Source organism: Anser brachyrhynchus (assembly GCF_964034855.1).
Source record: "Anser brachyrhynchus genome assembly, chromosome: 1".
NCBI classification, from domain to species: Eukaryota; Metazoa; Chordata; class Aves; order Anseriformes; family Anatidae; genus Anser; species Anser brachyrhynchus.
This window is the reverse complement of record NC_137694.1, coordinates 210,473,704-210,493,730: the sequence shown is the minus strand read 5'-3', so window position 1 is coordinate 210,493,730 and position 20,027 is coordinate 210,473,704. Positions and strand designations below refer to the sequence as shown.

General features: G+C 41.4%; 1 protein-coding gene across 1 annotated transcript in view; it reads left to right on the top strand.

Moving 5' to 3' along the window:
• UVRAG (UV radiation resistance associated) overlaps nucleotides 1–20,027 on the top strand; it is a 93,963-nt gene that overhangs the window by 12,968 nt on the left and 60,968 nt on the right. The window contains exons 2-6 of the mRNA XM_080599566.1: nucleotides 3,369–3,486; nucleotides 4,824–4,858; nucleotides 7,083–7,244; nucleotides 8,860–8,934; nucleotides 14,303–14,388. Of these exons, the coding sequence (XP_080455692.1) occupies nucleotides 3,369–3,486; nucleotides 4,824–4,858; nucleotides 7,083–7,244; nucleotides 8,860–8,934; nucleotides 14,303–14,388 (476 nt within the window). The remainder of the gene's footprint in view (nucleotides 1–3,368; nucleotides 3,487–4,823; nucleotides 4,859–7,082; nucleotides 7,245–8,859; nucleotides 8,935–14,302; nucleotides 14,389–20,027) is intronic.

Sequence of the window (20,027 nt, the reverse complement as noted above, 5' to 3'; positions counted from 1 at the left end):
TCAGCTTGTGGGCACAGCTGGCCTCTTCCAAGTTTTGTGACTCGGGAGGTTGCCAAAGCATCCATTTATTTTTAGTGCTGGTGTTTTGATTTTAAATTGGGCTTTTTGGAAGGGCTGTTCTGGAATGGTTGCAGAACATCTCATCTGTAAGCGATCCCTTGTTGCGACCAAGATTTTTTTGGTACTTTTGTAAACAGAACAAATAGCTAAAACGTATATCTAATGAGAAACGACTACTTTTTCCTGTTTCACTTGACAATAAAAAAGGAATTATTTACACCTGTTGTATTCAGGGTGAGGTGCAACAGGTCACATCTCTGTAAAAACTGGCTTCTGTGCTTCACAGTGCCTGGCTGTGAACTGCTTTTTCCTTGGTTTGTGAAACACCAGGCTGTAGCCCCACGTGTAGCTGAAGCCGGCGGTGTCGTCGAAGCGGTCCCGTCGGCGTTTGGCTGCTCCTTGCTGCCCCGTCCCCTCTGTCATCAGCGCAGCTGCTGGCGTAGCCGCCCCGTGAACCTTATTGAGGAGCTGCTCTGGTGAAAGGAACCCAGCAAAGGGGAGAGGTGGGTGGCTTTCACGTTCCCTTAGTGCACCAGTGCTGGTAGGAGCCCAGAGGACAGCACGAGCAAGCCCCGGGGCTGGCAGCAGGTGAGTTGTGAGCTGCCCAGTGCCAGCGATAGCTGAGCTGTGGCACAGCGAGGTTTTGTTGCGCATCTTCTAACATCTCAAGCAAAAAATGAAACGAGACACACGGGAGGTAAAACTTAGCAGAGATTTGAAAACACCTTGGAAATAAAGGTCACTGTCGCAGGGCAGCTGCAAGGCTGTGAAGGGTTTTAGTGCCGGTTTGACTCGTCTCATGGATTTGCCTCTGTAGCTGATGGTCTCCTGGCTAAAGCTAATTATCTTCGGTCAGGAGAGGTTAATTAGCTCCGAGTGCTGCCTCCATAGAGCTCCGAGGGAATCTGAATAATCCGATGTGGCATCAGTGATGTAGTGGCAGCTGGGAAGTCTATTTTCAGGATCCAAGTCCCTGTCTCGTCATGATCTGAGGAAAATAAACAGGGAAATTGTCCGTACAATTGGAAACTTGTTCCCTGCCAGGTAGGCTAATGGGCAAGCGATGGGACAGAAGGGAGGAGGAGAGCGGTGGCCGAGTGGGAGGTTGAAATAGACACTCGTTACCTGCCCTGGGTTGAGACCTGAGCCCTTGTGGTCTCTCAGCCCCAGATTTATGCTCTCCCAACTGGTTTGGAAGAAGTGAGGCTTCAGATTTTAGGATACGTTCCAGACTTTGAAGGGCGCAACCGAGTCGCACAGCACGGAGATAAGAACTTGGCTGAGGTCTTCAAGACGCAAGCGTAGGTTATGACGCCCGAGAGCTTTTTTGAAACCCCATCCTATATAATAAAGGAGGAGAAACTCGTTTGACTTCGCTTGAGGGTAACTTTGTTGTAACACACTGCTTGAACCAGTCACACAATGAGCTTGCAATCCTAAAAGGACCCAGAGAAAGTTGCACTCTTTGGGTGCTTTGGTATCAGAGTTGCTCTTATGAAATGGGCAGGAGAACTGCACAGCTTTGAGGTTAGAGCTGAAATAATGTACAGGGTCCATATAATTTTTAAGTGAACCTTATTCTTCCAGTTGACATTCTTGATGCCAGTTTCTAACACAAAAGACTGTGTAGTCTTGCAATTAAGCTGCTTGCAGGATTATTATTTTTTTAAATTTTATACTACATGTATATACTAGGAAGCAGTGGTGCTGTGATGTTTCTTGGCATCCTGTCTCAGGCCCTGTTTTTACAGTCTAAGTCGTAAATAGACTTTGCAGAAATGAGGCTGGAGCTTATTCACCAGTGGCTGTGGGTCTGTCATGTGAACAGAGATGTAATAGTCCTCCTACGTTAGTTTTCCTTCCTGTGATAACAGCCCCCTCGGCTGTCACGTTGTGATTCCAAACCTGATGCTGGCCTCTCAGCCCTTGTTAAAAACCCAGGACAAACTGCGGACAGACAAGTTGCCGTCTCTTGGTTTTGCAAGCATTTCAAGTCCTCTTTTGGCAGGTGCAGGAGGGTTTCTCTGAAGGTGGGTCCAGACGTGCAGATTAACATGGTTTGGGGGGAAAGAAGCACGCTGTGAAAGGAAGCACGTGGTAAAAGGATGTACTAAACCAGTCGTTTGAGGCTTGTAGGTGGTTTGTGGCCATCCCAAAAGGACAGGGAGCCATTTGTCCACGTCCCCGAGGTAGGTGGGGGAGAGAGACATTGGTAGGCTTGAAAGGTGGTTTGGGAGAAGGGTTTTGTAATACCGCGCTGAAGGGTTTGGTGAGAGCTTCATGTAGCCAAAGTGGCAGCTTGCTGAGGGCCTGTGCTATGCATGCACAGGTTTCCAAAGCTGAAACAAGATGCAAAGCTAAGCAATGATTTCAGAAATACTAGAGTACCCTACAGAATTGCTTTAAGTAGTTAAAATGAACGATAACCTGGTAAGGATCTATATTTGAAGGTGAAGGGCTCGGTGTGCTGTCAAGCTCAGGATTTTGGTCACATCTGTGAGAGCTGTTCTGGTACCAAGAGAGAAGGAAATGTGATGTGTGTTCCCACCCCCCGAGATACGGTATTGTAGCAAACTAATGTGGTATTGTAGTTGGATGAGGTCACTAAAAGTGAAGATTTTGGTGACATTTTTAGTTCATTCAAGTCAAGAACTTGTGGACCAGAATTTTCGAAATGACATACTGTATTGAAGCCAAGAGAAGGGTTCACTTCTCCAAGCTGACAGACATCTCGGGTGTGACTGTGCCTTGGTTTTTCCCTGAACTTCTGGATACGTCTTTCTGATGTGCTTTGTTTTTTATTTAAGGATGCTGTAACAGTTTCCAGGATTGCTGTGACTTCAGGAAGCTTTGTTCAGCCAATTTTATGTGGCTCTGGACTTGGTGGTGGATTACGTTGGGGCTTTATCTGCTAGTTTGTGTTGGAAATACTTAAAAAGTGTTTCAAATGTGCAGAACGCCTGGGTGATACTGCTGCTGTTCAGTGCTACTAGTGTCACGTATGGATGGGGAGTAATTACTAGTTGAGGTGATTTGGATGTGTTGTGTAAAAGTTACGTACAGGACACGAAGAATAGCTTGTTTTGTATATCAGCATTGCTTAATCTGAGCTCATGGGGGATAGTTGTTGCTTGCCCAGACAGTTTATTATGGCTTTGCTGAATGCTTAATGTTCGCACTAACTCTTTGCCAAAACAAAAAAAAAAAAGTGGAGCATCTGGTGTTTTTGTGACGACAATGCTTTGGAAATCATTAAAATACTTAAAAATAAATAATCTTACACTAAGAATGTTTTTTCTCGCTTTCAGCGTCGACTTCGTCATCTTAGGAATATTGCAGCGCGTAACATTATCAATAAGAATGGTTATCGCCTCCTGGATACGTACTTCACTCTTCACCTGTGTGATAACACCAAGATATACAAAGGTAAACCAGGCTTCTTGCCAACTTTTTTGCCAGTTACTGTTTGAATTCTTATGCTACTAATTTTCTGTCCTTTTTTTTTTTTTTTGCCTTGATAACCTGCTGCCATTATTTGCTTAATCTACGCTAACGGTGGAAAAGAGCTCTTTAGTTTCCTGAGCCTCATAAAATCTTACAGGGTAGGTAGGCAAGGAAGCAAAACAGATGGCAGCTTTGGTAGAGCTTCTTAGATAAACCTATTTTTGTTGCCCTCCTTTCCCCCAGCCAAAAATTGGAGTTTAAGGAACTTAGGAACTTCCAAGCGCACAGAAAAGCAAAAGCTTTTGGAGCAAGAGTTGCTTTGTGTGGGAGAGCGCGTTCTGCTCTGTGGGTACCAGATATTTTACAGCGCATACACCAGTACTTGCTACTATCGAAGTTTTACGAAAATAGCATTATCAGCCAGTGACAAGAAGCATCCAGTCATCTGTGCTGCTTTTGATAACGGAGTGTTAGATTTCATTTTTCTCTAATGCTTTGCTTTCCGTTCCAGCCTATCGCTCTTCGTTATGGAGAGATGTTATTAAAAACATATTTTTATGCTTTTTTTGATACGATCTATTCTTGGAGCTTTGCAAATGACTTTTGTTGCTTCTAAGTTTTATTTCCAGCAGTTGAACCTTGCTTTTTTGAGGATGCTGTTGTCAGAATATGTAACTTGTGAGCCTCCTGCTTGGACTGTCTTGTGGTGGTTGGTCAAACCTGTAATTGATTACTGCATCTGAAGGGTGGTTGTCAGCCTGTAGTTGTCCACCTAAAGACTTTAACCTCTTTTTGGCTGGGAGAGCCAAGGTCCATGTGTCAGCAGTTGCTTATTTCCACTTAAACATAGGGTTCTTTGTACCTCTGTGAGGTGATTTGGCTGTTCACTTTCTAACCATCCGGAACAGGTCACCCTTGCTCTTCAGGAAAGGAGTGCAATTAAGCTTATCCCTCCTGCACTCTTCCAGGAAGATGTCACGTAACAAACTAGTCACAAATGGCAACCAAATGTTGTAAAGTGCTGGAACAGTTGTTTTTTTTCCCCAGAAACCAAAGGCACAGGAATTCCTCAGGATCATCTTGGGTATAAAGATGAAACTTTTAAATTTAAATAACGACTTTTAATAAGTAAGTGTCAGTGAGTAGTTTAAAATTCAAATAAGGTTTTGACTAAAAGTCTTTCTTATGAATGTTACTGATGGCCTAGATCCACTGGCATTTCTCTTTGGTGTTACTTGTTCTAGCTTTTTTAATTTCAAATAAGATTTGTATCAGTGTTTAAACTAATTTAAGGGTATTTTTTACTTTTTTTTCTTTAGAATTTTATAAGAGTGAAGTGATCAAGAATTCTCTGGTAAGTTACTTTCATATAAGAAAGCCTCTCCTTTTGAAATTGTGTTTGCTGCAGTGTATAGGTTTCTCTGCTGAGTACTGTAACCATTAAATGCGTATTTTTACTCTGTTTCTGTTAGGAGCATCACATTCTCCTCCTCCTTTTCAGGTTCTTTTCACAAGGGTAGGAATAGAGTGAGTGACTGTATAGCAGAAATGCATGTTTTATACAGCTGTGGAACAATGACTTGTTGGTACTTCTGCATTTGGGACTAAACACTCAAAAGGCAGTGCGTTTTCATGTGAAAACTGATTAATGTTGAGGTTAAGCTTTACAATATATCAACACTTTAAATGCTGAGAATGCCAAATAAGCAAAGTAACGTTAGCTGAATTTTTACTAGTGTCAGTAAATGTGTTTCTCTCACTGAAGTATTCTTTCAGTGTCTGAAAACTGAATGTGTCATGCCTAAGGTCTTTTTACAGTTCATCTTTTTTCTTCCTCTTCTCTCTGGTGTTAGCAACAGAAGCAGCTGCTTTTATTTAAATGTCTGCAATTTGCTTATTCAAGGGTGATTGTATACCATTTGCTGGGTGTACAGATTCATTAGAAGTGTTGTGTAGTTTAGCAGCCGTGGTGTAGAAGCAGAAACACTAGGCACATCCTCCCAAATAAAGGGAGAGTCAGGCAGTGCTGTGGGATATACCACTAGATTCTTTGAAAATCTTTTTTGTCATGTAGGTGAACAGTAAGGAACATCTACCTGCACGTAGAAACAAATGTATATTCTCTACAGAGCTAATAGCTTTAAGAAACTGGAGTATGGAAACATCTTAGTTTCTAAATTCTCCAGTTCAGAGCAGTGGAAGGACCAGAACTGAACAGTTTACTACAACTGAGAAGGGGTAGGTCTCTGTGGGAGTAGGATGTTGCAAGTGTTGGGCAAGGCAGTTTGAAAACCTGCTAAGTCTTTTTAATGTCTGCATCAACGAGGTAGAACTGCACCGTTATAGCACACTGGGCTATAAATGCTTCGAAAGCCTCCTGAATGGAGGAAAAGCTGTCTGCATCTGCAAGGCTCCTTGCCCAAGCTTGTATTTCTTGAGACCTTCGGATTTTTAGTTCTGCCTATTCCATATCAGGATGACAAAAATCTATATAAAAGGTGGAGCACTGAGCAAATTCCATACATCTCCTGTGGGCCTGGTATTAATGACCTGGTGTTCTTGTTTGAGTGGCTACCAAACATCTCTTTTCCTTAGGGAAGCTTCCTTAAGTTTATTCCTTCTGTGAAACTTACTGGCTAGCTTTGCTACTGCTTTTGTTTTGGAGGAGATGACATTTTTGAGACCAGGAAATCAAGCAAGAGAGGGATATGTGTGTGTATATGTGTATATATGTATGTGTATATATATAAATATATATATATAAAATATATATATATTTCCTATTTCTGTATTTGGACACCTTGTGGTTTAAGGCCTGTGGAAGTGCAAAAATTACTAACTGGCTCTTGCTACTATCAGTGTTGGATTGACTCGGTTTTGGTTGTGGCTTGAGCCAATTACAACAGATTCTGTAAATCCTTATTTAAATGTTATCAGACGTGAGGCAGCTCTTGGAGTGCTTCGTGTTTGCAAATCTGAGTTCTAGTGAAATAGGAGGAAGTTCGTCGTTCAGCTTAACATATGCTACTTTGTGCTGAGATGCAAGCTTGATCTCTCACAACGAAGAGGAGCTCTTTGTGGCATCACTTGGGGATTGCCATCAGCATCAGTCAAAGAGGAGGAGAACGGGAACAAACCTGTAGATAAATTATGCCAACTTAATTATTGGGAGAATAGATCGGAGTTTTAATTCAACTTTTGCAATGAAAGCTATACCCTGGTTTTCAGAAGCTAAATTATAATGTGGAAAATAATGTTACTTTAAAAGTTCTTGATTTGGCTGTACTCAATTAATGAAGTAATTCTTCAGTGTCTTGTAATAGAAGGCAGCAGAGCTCACAGTTTCTGCAGTACTTTACCGCATATAGTATTTAAGATAGGAGTTGTCTCTTGAAAACAAAATAAGGAAGCAGCTGTTGGTTTCGACTCTTTGTAAACCCTGAAATGGCTGATGTTTAGGTGTCTTTTTTTCTTAAAATCCGTGTTTGACATGGGCTTTGCTACATTCTGATATTGTGCCTAGATGTTAAGACTGCTTTCAGCTGAAGTTGTTCTTATCCCCCTTTGAATACCTCCAGAATCCAACGTGGAGGAGTCTGGACTTTGGAATAATGCCCGATCGTCTTGATACATCCGTCTCGTGTTTCGTTGTGAGGATCTGGGGCGGCAAGAAGGAGCACTTTCAGCTTTTGATCGAATGGAAGGTCAACCTAGATGGCTTAAAGTACTTGGGACAGCAGGTAATGTGGAACAGGTCTTCTCTACTTCTGACTTACAGAAATGAAACAGCTAGATAAATATAGAATACTAAGAAAGGAAATGTACACATTTGAAGGGTGAACTTTAAAGTCTTATCGTCTAGATTTGTGTTAGTTTACTTCAGAGCTTTAAATCCTGACTGGCTGAATGTTTATTTAGTTTGCAACCATTGCTGACTGAGCCTCCCAAATGATACTGCTAGCACTTGGTGCTTTAAATTGCAGTGCAGAAATTGATTCAAGAAAGTAGCAGTGTGATTGTACATACAGCTAAATGAACGCAGGTCTTAATATTTGTGTGTTTTACAGTTTCAGTTCATTCTCATAGGAATGACATGGTCAAAACCCTTCATTTTGAAGAGTTTACCTTACAAGATTTAGAGAATTGATAAAAAGTTTGGTTTGTCTCTTACTAGTAGCCTTTAGAAAGAGGTGAACAGCGTTTTCTGTATTGTGAAGTTTACAGTAAAAGTGGCTTAAAAGAAACCTCTATCACACAAATAATAAAACCACAAAAATATGGTGCCTTTTTAAATCATGGATGTTATAATTCCAACGGGCACTTCTGGACTGACTAATTGATGAGATCTAGCAGAAGAGCAAGAGTGAGGAAAAACTCGTGGGTTGAGATGAAGACAGCTTGAGTGGAAGCAAGAAGAGAAGAGGGAGAGTGGAAAACAACACATAAGGGATGCAAAAGTAGTCACTCACCACCTCCCACCAACAGACTGATGCCCAGCCAGTCCTTGAGCAACAGCTGCTGTGGACAGACTAAGCCCTAGTTTTTATTTCGGAGGGGAGGGTGATGTTGTGTGGCACACAACTTCCCTTTGGTCACTTCAGGTCAGCTGCGCCCTCCCAACCTGCTGCTGCCTCCCCCAGTGAGTAACTGCAGGGGTGGAGTGGGAAACAGAGGTGGCCTTGATGCTGCGTGAGCACTGCTCAGTAATAGCTGAAATACTGCTGTTACCAATGCCGTTTTAGTCACGGATCTAAAAGACAGCACCATATGGACTGTGAAGAAGAAAATTCCCTCCCAGCCAGACCCTGTATCCCTCAGTGTAGTGTCTTTTAATATTCCCTTTGTTTTTACTCGAGGGGGAAAAAATGGCTCCCTAAAGAATATTCTCTAGTGCATGCTTTTATTTGAAATAACGTTCTTTGCATGAACAGCAAAACATTAAACACAAAACTTGTGTTCAGTATTACAGCTATTATGACCCCAACAGCCTATTTCGGAGTATTGTTTTAGGTTAATATCATATAAATGCCAGTTACTCTTGAGGCTTCTTTGATTAATTTGCTGGTCTCTTAATTATTTTTTTTGATAGCTTGAAATGCAACAACAGGAAAGATGCTCTGGCCACTGTTTCTGATCTCAAGGTAGAATGGCCGAACATAATCAGTGACTGTTACTAAAGCTGTAAAGCAAATGCTTTTTCTGTGGTTAAATTCACTTTTCTCTTTTTCATCTGCTTCTGGAATTACAGGTGCTGAGAAAATGTATTTGACCATCAGTCAAATAGAGCAGTTTATGCTCATCTGGAGTGTAAAGCCATAGTAAGCTGACCTTAAAATGATTTTTCTTCTCTTATAGATACATGCAAGAAACCCAAACGAGATTATTTTTGGTCTCAATGATGGTTATTATGGAGCTTCATTTGAACAGAAGGTGAGGATCTCTTATTTGTTCTGGCTTGTTAGTGCTGGTGACAAGCTGAAATTCAGCTTCTAAACTTAAATTTTCACACTCGAGTGCTCAGAACATTAAAATGCTTTGTTTTGAGGAGTGTTTTTTTGACATGACAGAGCTGTTATCTCACTTCTGTTGCCTGGACAGTTGGAGCTGCTCGTGGAAGACTTAGAGCTTAGCATTTTGAGTCCAAAGAAACCCCGATTACTGCAAATAAGCTTTGAGACTTCATTGCTTGAGGCAGACACTTCATTCACACTTAAAACATCTTGAAAATGGTGGGCTATTGAGACTGATTTTCATGGTGAATGTAAAACCACATTAAGTTGTGGTTATTGATCTTAAAACCAGAATTTGTAGCTCTTAAATTGAAGCTATTTGCCCTGTTGCAACCGTTTCACTGTAATATTTGTTTGTCCAGCTAGTGAACGCAGCCAAATTATTTTATAGCAGTGCTGATTACTATGTAGATGATGAAAAAGGTTAAACTTACCTAATATAAATGGTCCGGCTGACAGCTTCTTTATCCCAAGTTGCAGGTGGCAGTTCTGTCCTATGGGTAGGTTGTGTAAGGAGTCTGTGGCTAGAGAGAAAATGATTTTTGACACAGTTTCTTCGTGTGCTGGAACCAGCAAGGTCCAGTCTCATGGGGGTAATCAACCCCACAGGTAGCCGTTCTTAAATGGGGAGAGTGCAGCAAGTGGCAAGGTGGCTGCTTGTGCAAAACTGACTATATGCAAGCCTCCAAATTGTTTGATATTTTGGAGGTTATCCTTCAAATATAAATGCTCTGGTATGTAGTTCGGGCTCTACTTTCTGGTGCTGTTAACTCAGTTTTCCTGAAGCAGGATGCAATGCCAGGTTTTCATGATTTTAGTATTAGTAATCCAGGTTTGTATTCAGTGTTGGTAACGCTGTCCTTAACCTTGCTCCCAGGTGCGTTTTGGTTCTTGTATGTGCTCTTAGCAAAGTTGCAAGTACAGTCCTAGCACATGAAGAACACATCTCTTTTTTCTGTCCTTCCCTATAATTTATTCTAGCTGCAAGAGCTAGTAACTTATTTTGTCACCCTGTTCTCAAGCTTCTGGTTGCTTTTAGTAAGTTCCTCGACCTAAATATCTGCTGGTATAGTACATACCTCCTGTATGTAAGTGACTTGTCTGCAGTTCAAGCCAAACTTCTTGGCACAAGCTAACTCTTCCTGTACCTTCAGAAGCTCTGTGTTCCTAAGGGGTACTTCTGTCTTAATCTCTTTTGCTTTATAATTTCCTAATTATTGATGCTGGTTATCCCAAATATTATACAGCCTCACTTTGGTGGGTATACTGACTTGTGTATAAAGCACTACCTGAAACCTTCTGTATGGAGGGATTTTCTGTCTCAGGTGTGTGGCTCTGTCACTGTGGAAGCTGCACGTGATAACTTTTCTGCTTGGCTGTGTCAGTGTTATCTGATTTCTTGGGATTTTTTTTTTTTGATGGGGGGTTAGGTCTTCATAATAGTTCAAGACATAAGCCTCATATTGAAATTCTTGATGTAATAGGCAGATGGGATAGCAGTTTGGGTTTCCTTGCACTGGCACATAATAAGCCTTGTGAAAATAGATGTGTACAAATGCCATTTTGCAAGTCTAATGAAAACCCTGCACACAAAGACACTTCAGTCAGTGTTGGATGTGTCCTCTGTTCTTACACATCTCATTATGAATAAAGTTATAGCATTGTACCCTTAGCTTATTTTTTTCCCCACATTGTTCCAAATAAGCCTAATTAATTTAATAATCCTTTGAGCTACCATTTAAATAGCCAAACTAGACTTATGAATTCTTACAATTAAGTGCATTTTATTAATAGAGAAACTAAGTTTTTATGGTTATAAATGTCCTTTTTATTCATTAATACCACTTATGGGCCAAAACAAGGAAATTGTTAGAAGCTGACTGAAACATTCTGGAGACTTTATGAACTCAGTGTTTCAAAAAGCACTATGGAGGTACTGCTGAGCACCACTGGATCCATAAAATACAAGTTCCTATTTGCTGTGTTAGCCACTTATTTATAGTGAGAGGTGGGAGCCTGGAAAAAATAATATCAGAGCAGTCTGAAGTAGGACAGGAAAACAAGCATTGTCACAGCTATTTTAATGCTGGAGATGTATTGATCAGGTGGATGCATCCCTGGTAATCAAACAGCAAGAGCAGCATGCTCATGTAGGAATGCTGTAGTTGCTAAATTGTTAACTTTGGAGTGAAAAAGGAAGGTTACGCCTTCACTAGGTGATGCACCTTAGTGATTTAGAACCTTCAAGCCCACTTTTTTTTTTATAAGGTAACCTCCAAAATACGTGTGTGTGTGTGCTCAGAATGCTCGCCTGTAGGAAGCTCCTGTCCTATTAAAGAGCGAAGTAGAATTGGTAGAGAAATTGTAGGTAAACCAGGCACTTAGTGTAGCATTTCTTGTGTTAGCGGGATAAAAGAACCATATTTTCATTGTTACAATAATATCACTGACTCTTTACTTGTTTTCCCCACTGAATGTCAGAAGGCCTTTAAATTCTGTATCCTTGGTAATAGAGATTTGGAATTTTACCATTCTCCCATCTCTTCTGTCCAGCAGCAACGTAGCTATTCCTGGTACCCAAAGAGAAAACAAACACTTTCCGTGGGTAATGTTCTTAATCAAGCTGTTGTTTTCTTGTAACGTTGGATACTTGGACCACAGTGAGAAAAAGGTTGGGAAATAAGGTTACAAAAGCCTTTCCGTGTGCCTTCTGAGCCCTGAAGGGTTTTACTTCTTCCCTGTAGGTATCTCTCAGAGCTCATATAACTCCTGGCATTTACAATGAGGTTGTGTAAATGAATGTGTGCTGAAGGTCAGAGCAGCTATTGCGAGCAAATAAGCTTTGACCTTAATCACATTTGACTTCTCACTTAATTGTACCTCCAACTTCTGCGTTTGTTCAAGATTTTTTTATTTCATAGTAAATCGTGCAGTGATTTTGGTAGAAGACTTCAGTAGATTGTTTCTTTTGCAACAGCCATGTCCTCCTTTCCTGCTTTCCCGTTTCCTTTGGTTCTGATATGGGACCGTTAAAACACTTGTTCATTATTGGTTTCATTCTCCCTCATAATCATGCAGAGAAACTGTCAGGATTTGCTTGAGCTGGACCAACATCTGAATAAGAAATAGTTGTGAGTTTCAGATCTTTGAAGCTGTCAGACTGGATTTAAAGTATTCCAGACCCTTAAGCATTCTTTTGAATCTTCTGGTTTTATCTGAGACAATGTTTGTGTGTAGCACTGGTTTTCGGCCAGCTTTAACAAAGTAAGGTCTAGGTGCTATACTGGCTTTCCTAGAACCAGCTTTTTCTTCCTCTTTTCCTCAGTGTCTTCCTGGCTTTCAAAAATTTTCAACCATTTTATGTTTACTGTTGCTAGCCTATAAGACTTCCCCTCTCTCCTGCGGTGATATCGTCTCAGAAAGTGCATTTAGGGAAGCAGGTAAAGCTTTTACTTTGACCAACTTTCTGTTGGTTCCTTAAAGAAATAAAGCAAGAGCTAGTCTGTGCAGCTCCCCATAACTCGAACCATTTGGCTGTGCTCAGGGATAGACAGAACAGTAAGTTATAGTCCAGGGACACTGAGCTGTAGCTACATTTTCCAGCAGTCAAGCAGTAAGACCTTTGAAAAGCTGATCTCTCTCTCTGCGTGATCTGTCTCTACAGCACGTGGCCTACATCAGTACAGGTAGAGGCTGCACAGGCTATATTTAACAGCTAGATCCTGGCCAGTTTACAGAAGCAAGGCTTTTATGTGTGCTTACAAATAGGCATGCCTGTATCTGTAATAAATATTGCAGCAGAAAAGTAGACAAACTCCACTTCTAAAGGGTAAGCCTCTGTGATAACTAAGTTTGAAACCTTGCCTTTGCATCTTCTGTGAATTTCCTCAAGGTAGAATAGTTTGTATAGACCACTCTGTATCTGCTTTGTTGGGCGTTTTTCAGTACAGTCTTACAGCAGGAGAAAGAGAGGCTAAAACATGCAGCTGCTTGGAGTTCTTTTCTTCTCCCAGCAACTTCTAGGCCACTCCATGTTTTCTCCAAAAAATGCCATGCCTCACTTTCTGAAGGCAGTGTTTGATGAAATGAGATAGACTTCATGATATAAAATGTTCTCAGTTTTCCACCATCCTAGCTGAATCAGGGTTTAAGGTGTCTTTCTTTTGGGGATTTTTTAGGGGATATATATATGGATTTCAGCATATAAGATCAATCCAGCATCTTGGGAATGGGATTGAGGAGCTGAGGCAGTGCTGATACGGTGCCTCTATTGCAATATGATTCATACGTAGCGTATAGATCTCCTGAGATCTCCTGATTTATTGAAGTGGAGCCTTATTTTTGGTGGGAAGTCATGTCAGCTGCGTGGCCTGTGGCTAATGCGGTTGTCAGTAGATGTTGACATGTGACTCTGCATTTCAACATCTTGAAATGGAAACAGCCTGTTGAGGCAGGTAAAATATACGTAGGTAGGGGTTGTTGCAGTCATATCAGAGCACATCCGTATCACCATGCTTGCTGATCATGTGTACCACCTGGGGCTGCTTCATATGCTAGAATAATGCCTTCTTTCTGCAATCCGTTAAGTCTCTGGCAATGCTGCTGGCTCGTTTGACCTAGTTAGAATTCACTTTGTCATGTGAAGAACCAGTTCTGAGAGTTTGTGGCATTTCATGGAATTTGTGTGGCTATGCCTGACGTGGCAAAGTACGATATTGGACCCTTGTGACGTAAAGAACGGCTCTTGGCCTGTATTGGTGTCACGCTTCTAGTGCAGAACGTAGGCTCTGGTCTCCTAGAGATGACACAGGGTGTTTGTAACTTCCAGAAACCGGTTCACGTCTTTCAAAGCTTCAGATTGCTTTGATCTTTTAAACACGTGGAAGCATGAGTGAAGAAGAGGACTTTATCTAATGGTCTTGTGCATCTCTGGCGCGGTGCTGAATGTGGAGTGGGCTTTCAGCTCTGAAGAATGGCAGTGCTGTAAATCACATCCTGCATATAAAATGACTTCATGCAGTAATGGATTACAAAGTTAAAGTTCTGTGTCTAGAACACAGACAAATATGCTACCGACCTATGATTTTATAGGTAAGTGTTCTTGTAGGCCAGACTTGAGCTGCTGCTGTTGCCTTCTTCAATTGCTTCTACCAACAGTATATAAACTTGTATGAAGACAGATTTAAAATGCATTAAATGCAAGGTCATTTGTTATCAAAGTGCATGCTTTTGGTCCAGATGGAAACGTTTTTGATTTCTAAATGACCATTTTTTTTCTTTGCCTTAAGGATCACTCAGGTGCCCTGAAGAATAGTCTTCTCCAAGTGGATCAGAACTGTGTTCGTAACTCTTACGATGTCTTCTCTTTGCTTAGGTAAGAGTTTTTGAGAGTATTCTGCATGACATTTTAACTTATTTGGGTATGTGGAAGGAGCCTTTCCAAATACTTAAATAAAATTCTGGACTGGAATGTGCCACGGAGCTATTTAGATAGCGTGGGTTTACAACTAGTGGTGAGAAGATGAGCCTTGATGTGTGTTTCTTGGTATCCTATAGGCTACTGCCAGTGGACACTTGAGCACACTGACCTAGAGCTGGCCCAGGAACTGCCTCACAGATCTTGATATCAGAAAGCTTCTATGTTAGGGAACCTCTCTGGAAAGCCCTTACTCTGTGTTCCTCAACAAAACAAAAACTGATTTAAATAAAATAATGAAAAGAAGCACCTTGTTCAAAGCAGCTTGAATGACGCTATAGTTTATACGATAGCTATACAATAAAGACTATTTTTTTCTGTTGAACCCCTGAACTGAATTTACATTTTCCATAATCTCTCGTAATCCAGAACAGAACTGCTTAGTGAGGAAGCAGTTATCCTGGGGTGTATAGTACAGGACAGGTATGGTAACTGCACTCTTGTTTGTCCTTAGCTGGCTCTCTGGTGAAAAACATGAAAGGTTGGTATGAATGTAAACGCAACATCCTTTTTCAGATCTGTTTTAATTATAGCTGTTCAAGAATGTTAGCTGTGGGGAAGTGTAACAGGGTTTAAAAACTGTAAGTAGGTTGGGTTTGAGCAGTAGGTTGTTTAAAAGGCATCTTACAGGACAGTTTGCAAACTCCAGTTCTGGAGTAATAACAGTAGGTATGTTACAAATGAAAACTTTTAGAAGCAAATGTGTGATACGTTTTCAGAAGTCGTATTTGGTTTTATCAGTTGTAGAAATTGTCATTTGGTAGTGCTAACGTTAGGTGTCACTGTTGCCTGCGTGAAGCGGTAGCCCTAATTCTATAGTGAAGAAAGTGGGAGGAAAAGTTGACTCTAGATCGCTTATTCAGAAGTCAGTGTCTTATAAGTTCTCTTAAAATCTAAATGTGCTTTTTCTTGATTCTGTAAAACACTTAGACATTTAGAAGGCAGTCTTTAGTTTGTCTTTACTTCTAGTGGAAAACAACCAGGGGGCATGTTAGGATGTTCTGGTTACACTCAGACACAGTCCATTGGGAGAGAACTTTTATAGTACCTAACGTTACATTTTTGTTAAGAGGAAAGAAGAAAATGTATGCTGGTCAGCCTGATTGTTTTGTTCACGAATATTTTCCCTGTTTCCTTTACATTTCTTTGTAGTGCGAAGCACAAATGAAAAAAACATTCACTCTTATACCAGCTGGTCATGAACTTGACCAACTGGAGCCCTGTCAAATGTGAACTTTTCTGAAAGTGTTTGTCATAAAGCTGACAGGACATGAAGATGTCAGCTCTGCTAAAGCTTCCCTTGCTGGGTGTTCCTCAGCGCTGTTCTGAAACCTGATTAGCGGAGCTGTGTGCATTGATCAGGCCTGGGGAAGTGAGAGTCCGGGTGCACTCCTGCAGTTTCTAGGTGTGCTGTTGGGTGTAGCTCCTGTTTAGCTCTGCCTCTGAACTAAGAGGAACTCCTTTATTTTGTCTTGTCCTAAAAGGAACTTTTTTTTCCAGTCTTCAACACCAGGCGTGATATTTATATTTCAGTGGATTCTACGTGTCTTATCAAGGAGTATATACTGCATTGTCTAGTTCCAGGAAAAGTTGAAATTTCTAACTTACGGCCTTACGTAGGTGCTATTTCTCTGCCTGTTTCCTTCCTAACTGGGAAAGTTCTTTGGGAATGGAAGAGAGATCCTCCCTCTGTGTAGTCCTGAATTCCCTTCTCATCTGTCACGTTAACTGAGCTTTTTTTTTTTTACAGGTACACTTTCTCCACCCTTGCTTACCCTCAACACCTATTTCAGAAGCCTGGTGATAGCATTTACTACTTTCTAATGATCTCTAGTCTCTTCTTGTCAGATGTGCTTTTTCTCTTACCACGCAGTCCGGTTTGTTGCCTCCTCCAGGAGTCCAGACTTGAGTAACTAGCTTGTGAACTCTTTCCAAAGGTAGTTTTCTTATGAGCATGTTCCTCTTACAACCAGAAGAGAGGGACAGGCATAATTTGAGTTGTGAGTCATTGGACAGGACGTGCACTTTGGGAGGAAACGAATTGCTGTTTGCCTGCTTCTGTCCATTGGCTGTAAAGAGAACAGGGCTGTGTCTACACTGTAAAGGTTTGCATCTGGTCGCATAAATCCCACGTTTTCAAGACTTTCTCGTGATACGGTGTATTTGTAGTAAAAACTCACAAGTTGCACATGCGGTTTCGTAACGTTTTTGTGAGTTTGTGAATGCGAAGAGCAGCTTGTCCTGGCTTTTCTTACTTCTCACAGAAGGAAGCAGGTCCCGGTGCTGGTGGTATCCACATCTGAGTTATTCTGAAGGAACCATGCTGCCAGGTAGCCACTGTGCTCAGCTGTATGACATGAAGACTGCGACCATGTTCTAGTCCAGCCCTTACCTCTTACAGACTGCAAAATGAGGACTTTGTCTCCATCAGCTGTCAAAACTGCTTTTTGGGGAAGAAATTATTTTTTAGTTCTCAGTTGAAGTGAATAACTTAGGAAGCTTGTGAACATGCCTTTATGAAAAGCATATGCTTGGCTCTGATTACGTTGATTAAAAAAAAAATCAATTAGGAATGCCAGAGTGTGAACAGTAGAAAAACTTGAGTGTTAGATTAAAATGGTGCCTGTGTGCTCAGATGCTTAATTATATGGGTTTACAAGTTAATTAAGCAAGAGGAAAAGTTTAAATACCCAGACAGCTCAGATTTACATGAGGAAGTTCTCAGCACCCCTGTAGCTCATGAGCTTTCATGTTTTGGGGCAGGGACAAGAACCTCAGGCAACCATAGAGCAGCTAACAAGTTGCTCATGCCATATGGAGATGACGAATGTTCTTCCAGTTGTTTGTCTTAAAAAGGCTAACGAACAAAAATTAACCACCCCAACTGGAAAGCTAAAATTTTGATATTTTTTCCCCCCTTGGCCATATTGTCCTATTTCCTAAAAAAAGAGGTCACTTAAAGGCTTTCTAAATATTGTGTAGGTGGTACTAATAGGGTTATACAGAAACACATTTCACCTTTCACATAACACTCAGGACGGGCCAAATACATCTGAGGTCATGTTCTGGACATGTCTCCATAATCAAGCTCTCGGCACATTTGCAGTACTAAAGGGAATAGATTTATATTTAGTATTCACTGAGTTTTCTCTCCTTTTTTTTCCTTTCATTTTTCAAAATAGACCTTCCAGTATTAAGTGGTATTGAGAGGATGGGATATGCTGGCAAATCACTAAAGAAAAGACAGTCTTGTATGTTAAAATTTTACTTCAGTTCCTAAATAGAATACAAAACATGACTTTTTCTACATCAGTTTTTTCATGGTATTGTGACACTTAAGGCAGTTGAGCTTCTGGTAGTATTTATGCCTTTAAATATGTGAGTGTATGAAATCCTCTCAAGTTCAGTACGACACAAAGAGTGATGGAAAGACTAGTGAAACTTGTCCCTTCGTGGTTTTCCTTCCTATATTCTTCTCTCCAGACAAAACCTCTTTCTCTCTGAGGGCGCTGAGGCCCTGGCCCAGGCTGCCCAGAGGAGCTGGGGGTGCCCCAGCCCTGGCAGTGCCCAAGGCCAGGCTGGGTGGGGCTGGGGGGCAAGGGGTTAGAATTAGATGATCTTTAAGATCCCTTCCAATCCAAACCATTTGGTGAGTCTCTGGCTTTAACCATTCCTTCAGCAGACGTGATGGCGTGTTTTTGCTATTTGGCAAGCTAGTTAGAGCAAATTGGAAACACTTCAGCTGTATTTTTTGCTCAAAATAAAATGAAAAAGGTTGTAGAAATAATAAAAAGAAAAATCTGAAGTTAGTACCACATCAGCGTTGGAGATGTGTGTAAAACAGCAGCTCCGGGCGACTGCTGGAACGTTAATAATATCATCTAACCTAGCTGATGTTGATTTAAATGAGCCTACTAGGGTGTAAAAGGGCTTCTGCTGCTACTGTGACGTGCATTTGACCTAGAGGAAGAAGAGAAACTCCAGAGAGCATGTAAGTTGTGCCTTCATTAAACAAAACAGCTTCTCACAGCTCTGCTGATAAGAGAGTAAGTCTGGTTGCAGTGTCCCAGAAAGGATTTATCCAAGAAGGGCGTACCACCTAGTGAACAATTGCCCTGTATTTCATGTCACAGCACTGATGGCCCAGGTTTGCTGACGTTAAGTGGCCCAAGCTGGCCAGTGACAAGACATTGCCCTGAGTAGGGGCAGAGCTTGACTTCTGAGCTATGAACTAATTATTACCTTTCTGGTTAGGGGCTCAAAGAAACCTGCATGAACCACATTTTTCTTGGAGTCAAACGCACAGCTATGCAGTATTGAGCACGGTCATGTTGATACATGACAAGTAGAAATAGGAGTTGTTACGAATTGTCTTCCACCTCAGTGTCTTAAATATTCTCATCGTACTTCTCAGGATCTGTCATAGTTCAGGGATTTGCTGGAAGTGACAGGCTTTGTTTCAGGATTTGCTGTTTGAAATGTAACTTAATTTAAAGAAGGTAACTTAAATTAAAGAAGAATGCATGACTTAGGGCTGAAGAGAATTGAGGAACATGAAGGTAGGCAGTGTTTGTCAGCAGGCTGAAATCTGGGGATGCTTGTAAAATCAACTACCTTAAGAGATCAAGACTGAAATATCAGGACTCCATATAAAATCAGGTTTTGTTTGGGTCTACCTAGCTTAGGAAAGAAGCTTTTTAACAAACATACTGCTTGGTGTTTAGATTCTTCTGCCTTTAGCAGTGGCCTTAACTAACAGAAGCCTTATGCAAGTTAATCCCTGAATCTAGGAGTAAAGAGACGAAGCGCGCAGCCCATGTAAGCAGTTACAGTGTTGAAAAACTCATTAGTAGCTGAGAGGAGTTTCTCAGAAACCACAGAGTCTGTGGAATTGCACATGCTAAACGTGGTAATTGACTTTGGGCAGCTATTTTTAGCTGGAAACTATGCTAAGCTTGAGGCTGTTTTTCATAAGCTCTGTGAGTGGGGAAGGAATGATGGAGTGAGGGAGGCCTTCCTGTGCTGGAAGTGCTTGGTGCTAAGGTGTGTCACGGGGGCATTGGCTTCTTTCCAGCCAAGGAGATGCACGAGGCAAGTCGTGAGCAATGCAGAAGCGTCCTGTCCTGACAAGCCAGCTGCTCAACCAGACCTTGCAGTTGTATAGGTGCTGTAAGCAGCAATTTTGAACTTCTGGTGAGGTGAAAATGAAGAAAAACGGGAAGAAAACAGCTCCCAGCTTCTCTGACTCCACTCTGACAGTGGAGCTGTGCAGCAGGTAGGTTTCCATCTCTAGCCTCTGCCGTTCTGCCCGGGCAGAAGTAATGAGCAGCTCTTTGCTTAGGATATTGGTAGATGCAGAGTAAGGAGAGGTAAGGAAGATTTTCTGCATTTTGAATGCATTGAGAATTAAGTCTCTTGTTTCAAGCTTTTTCCTTCTCTGTCTTAGAGAAGGATCCCAAGTCAGAGCCCTCGCCAAAACCTTTCTAAAACCTTTCTAAATGTTGCGCTTCTGGGTGTCATATGGTAGGAGCAGTGCT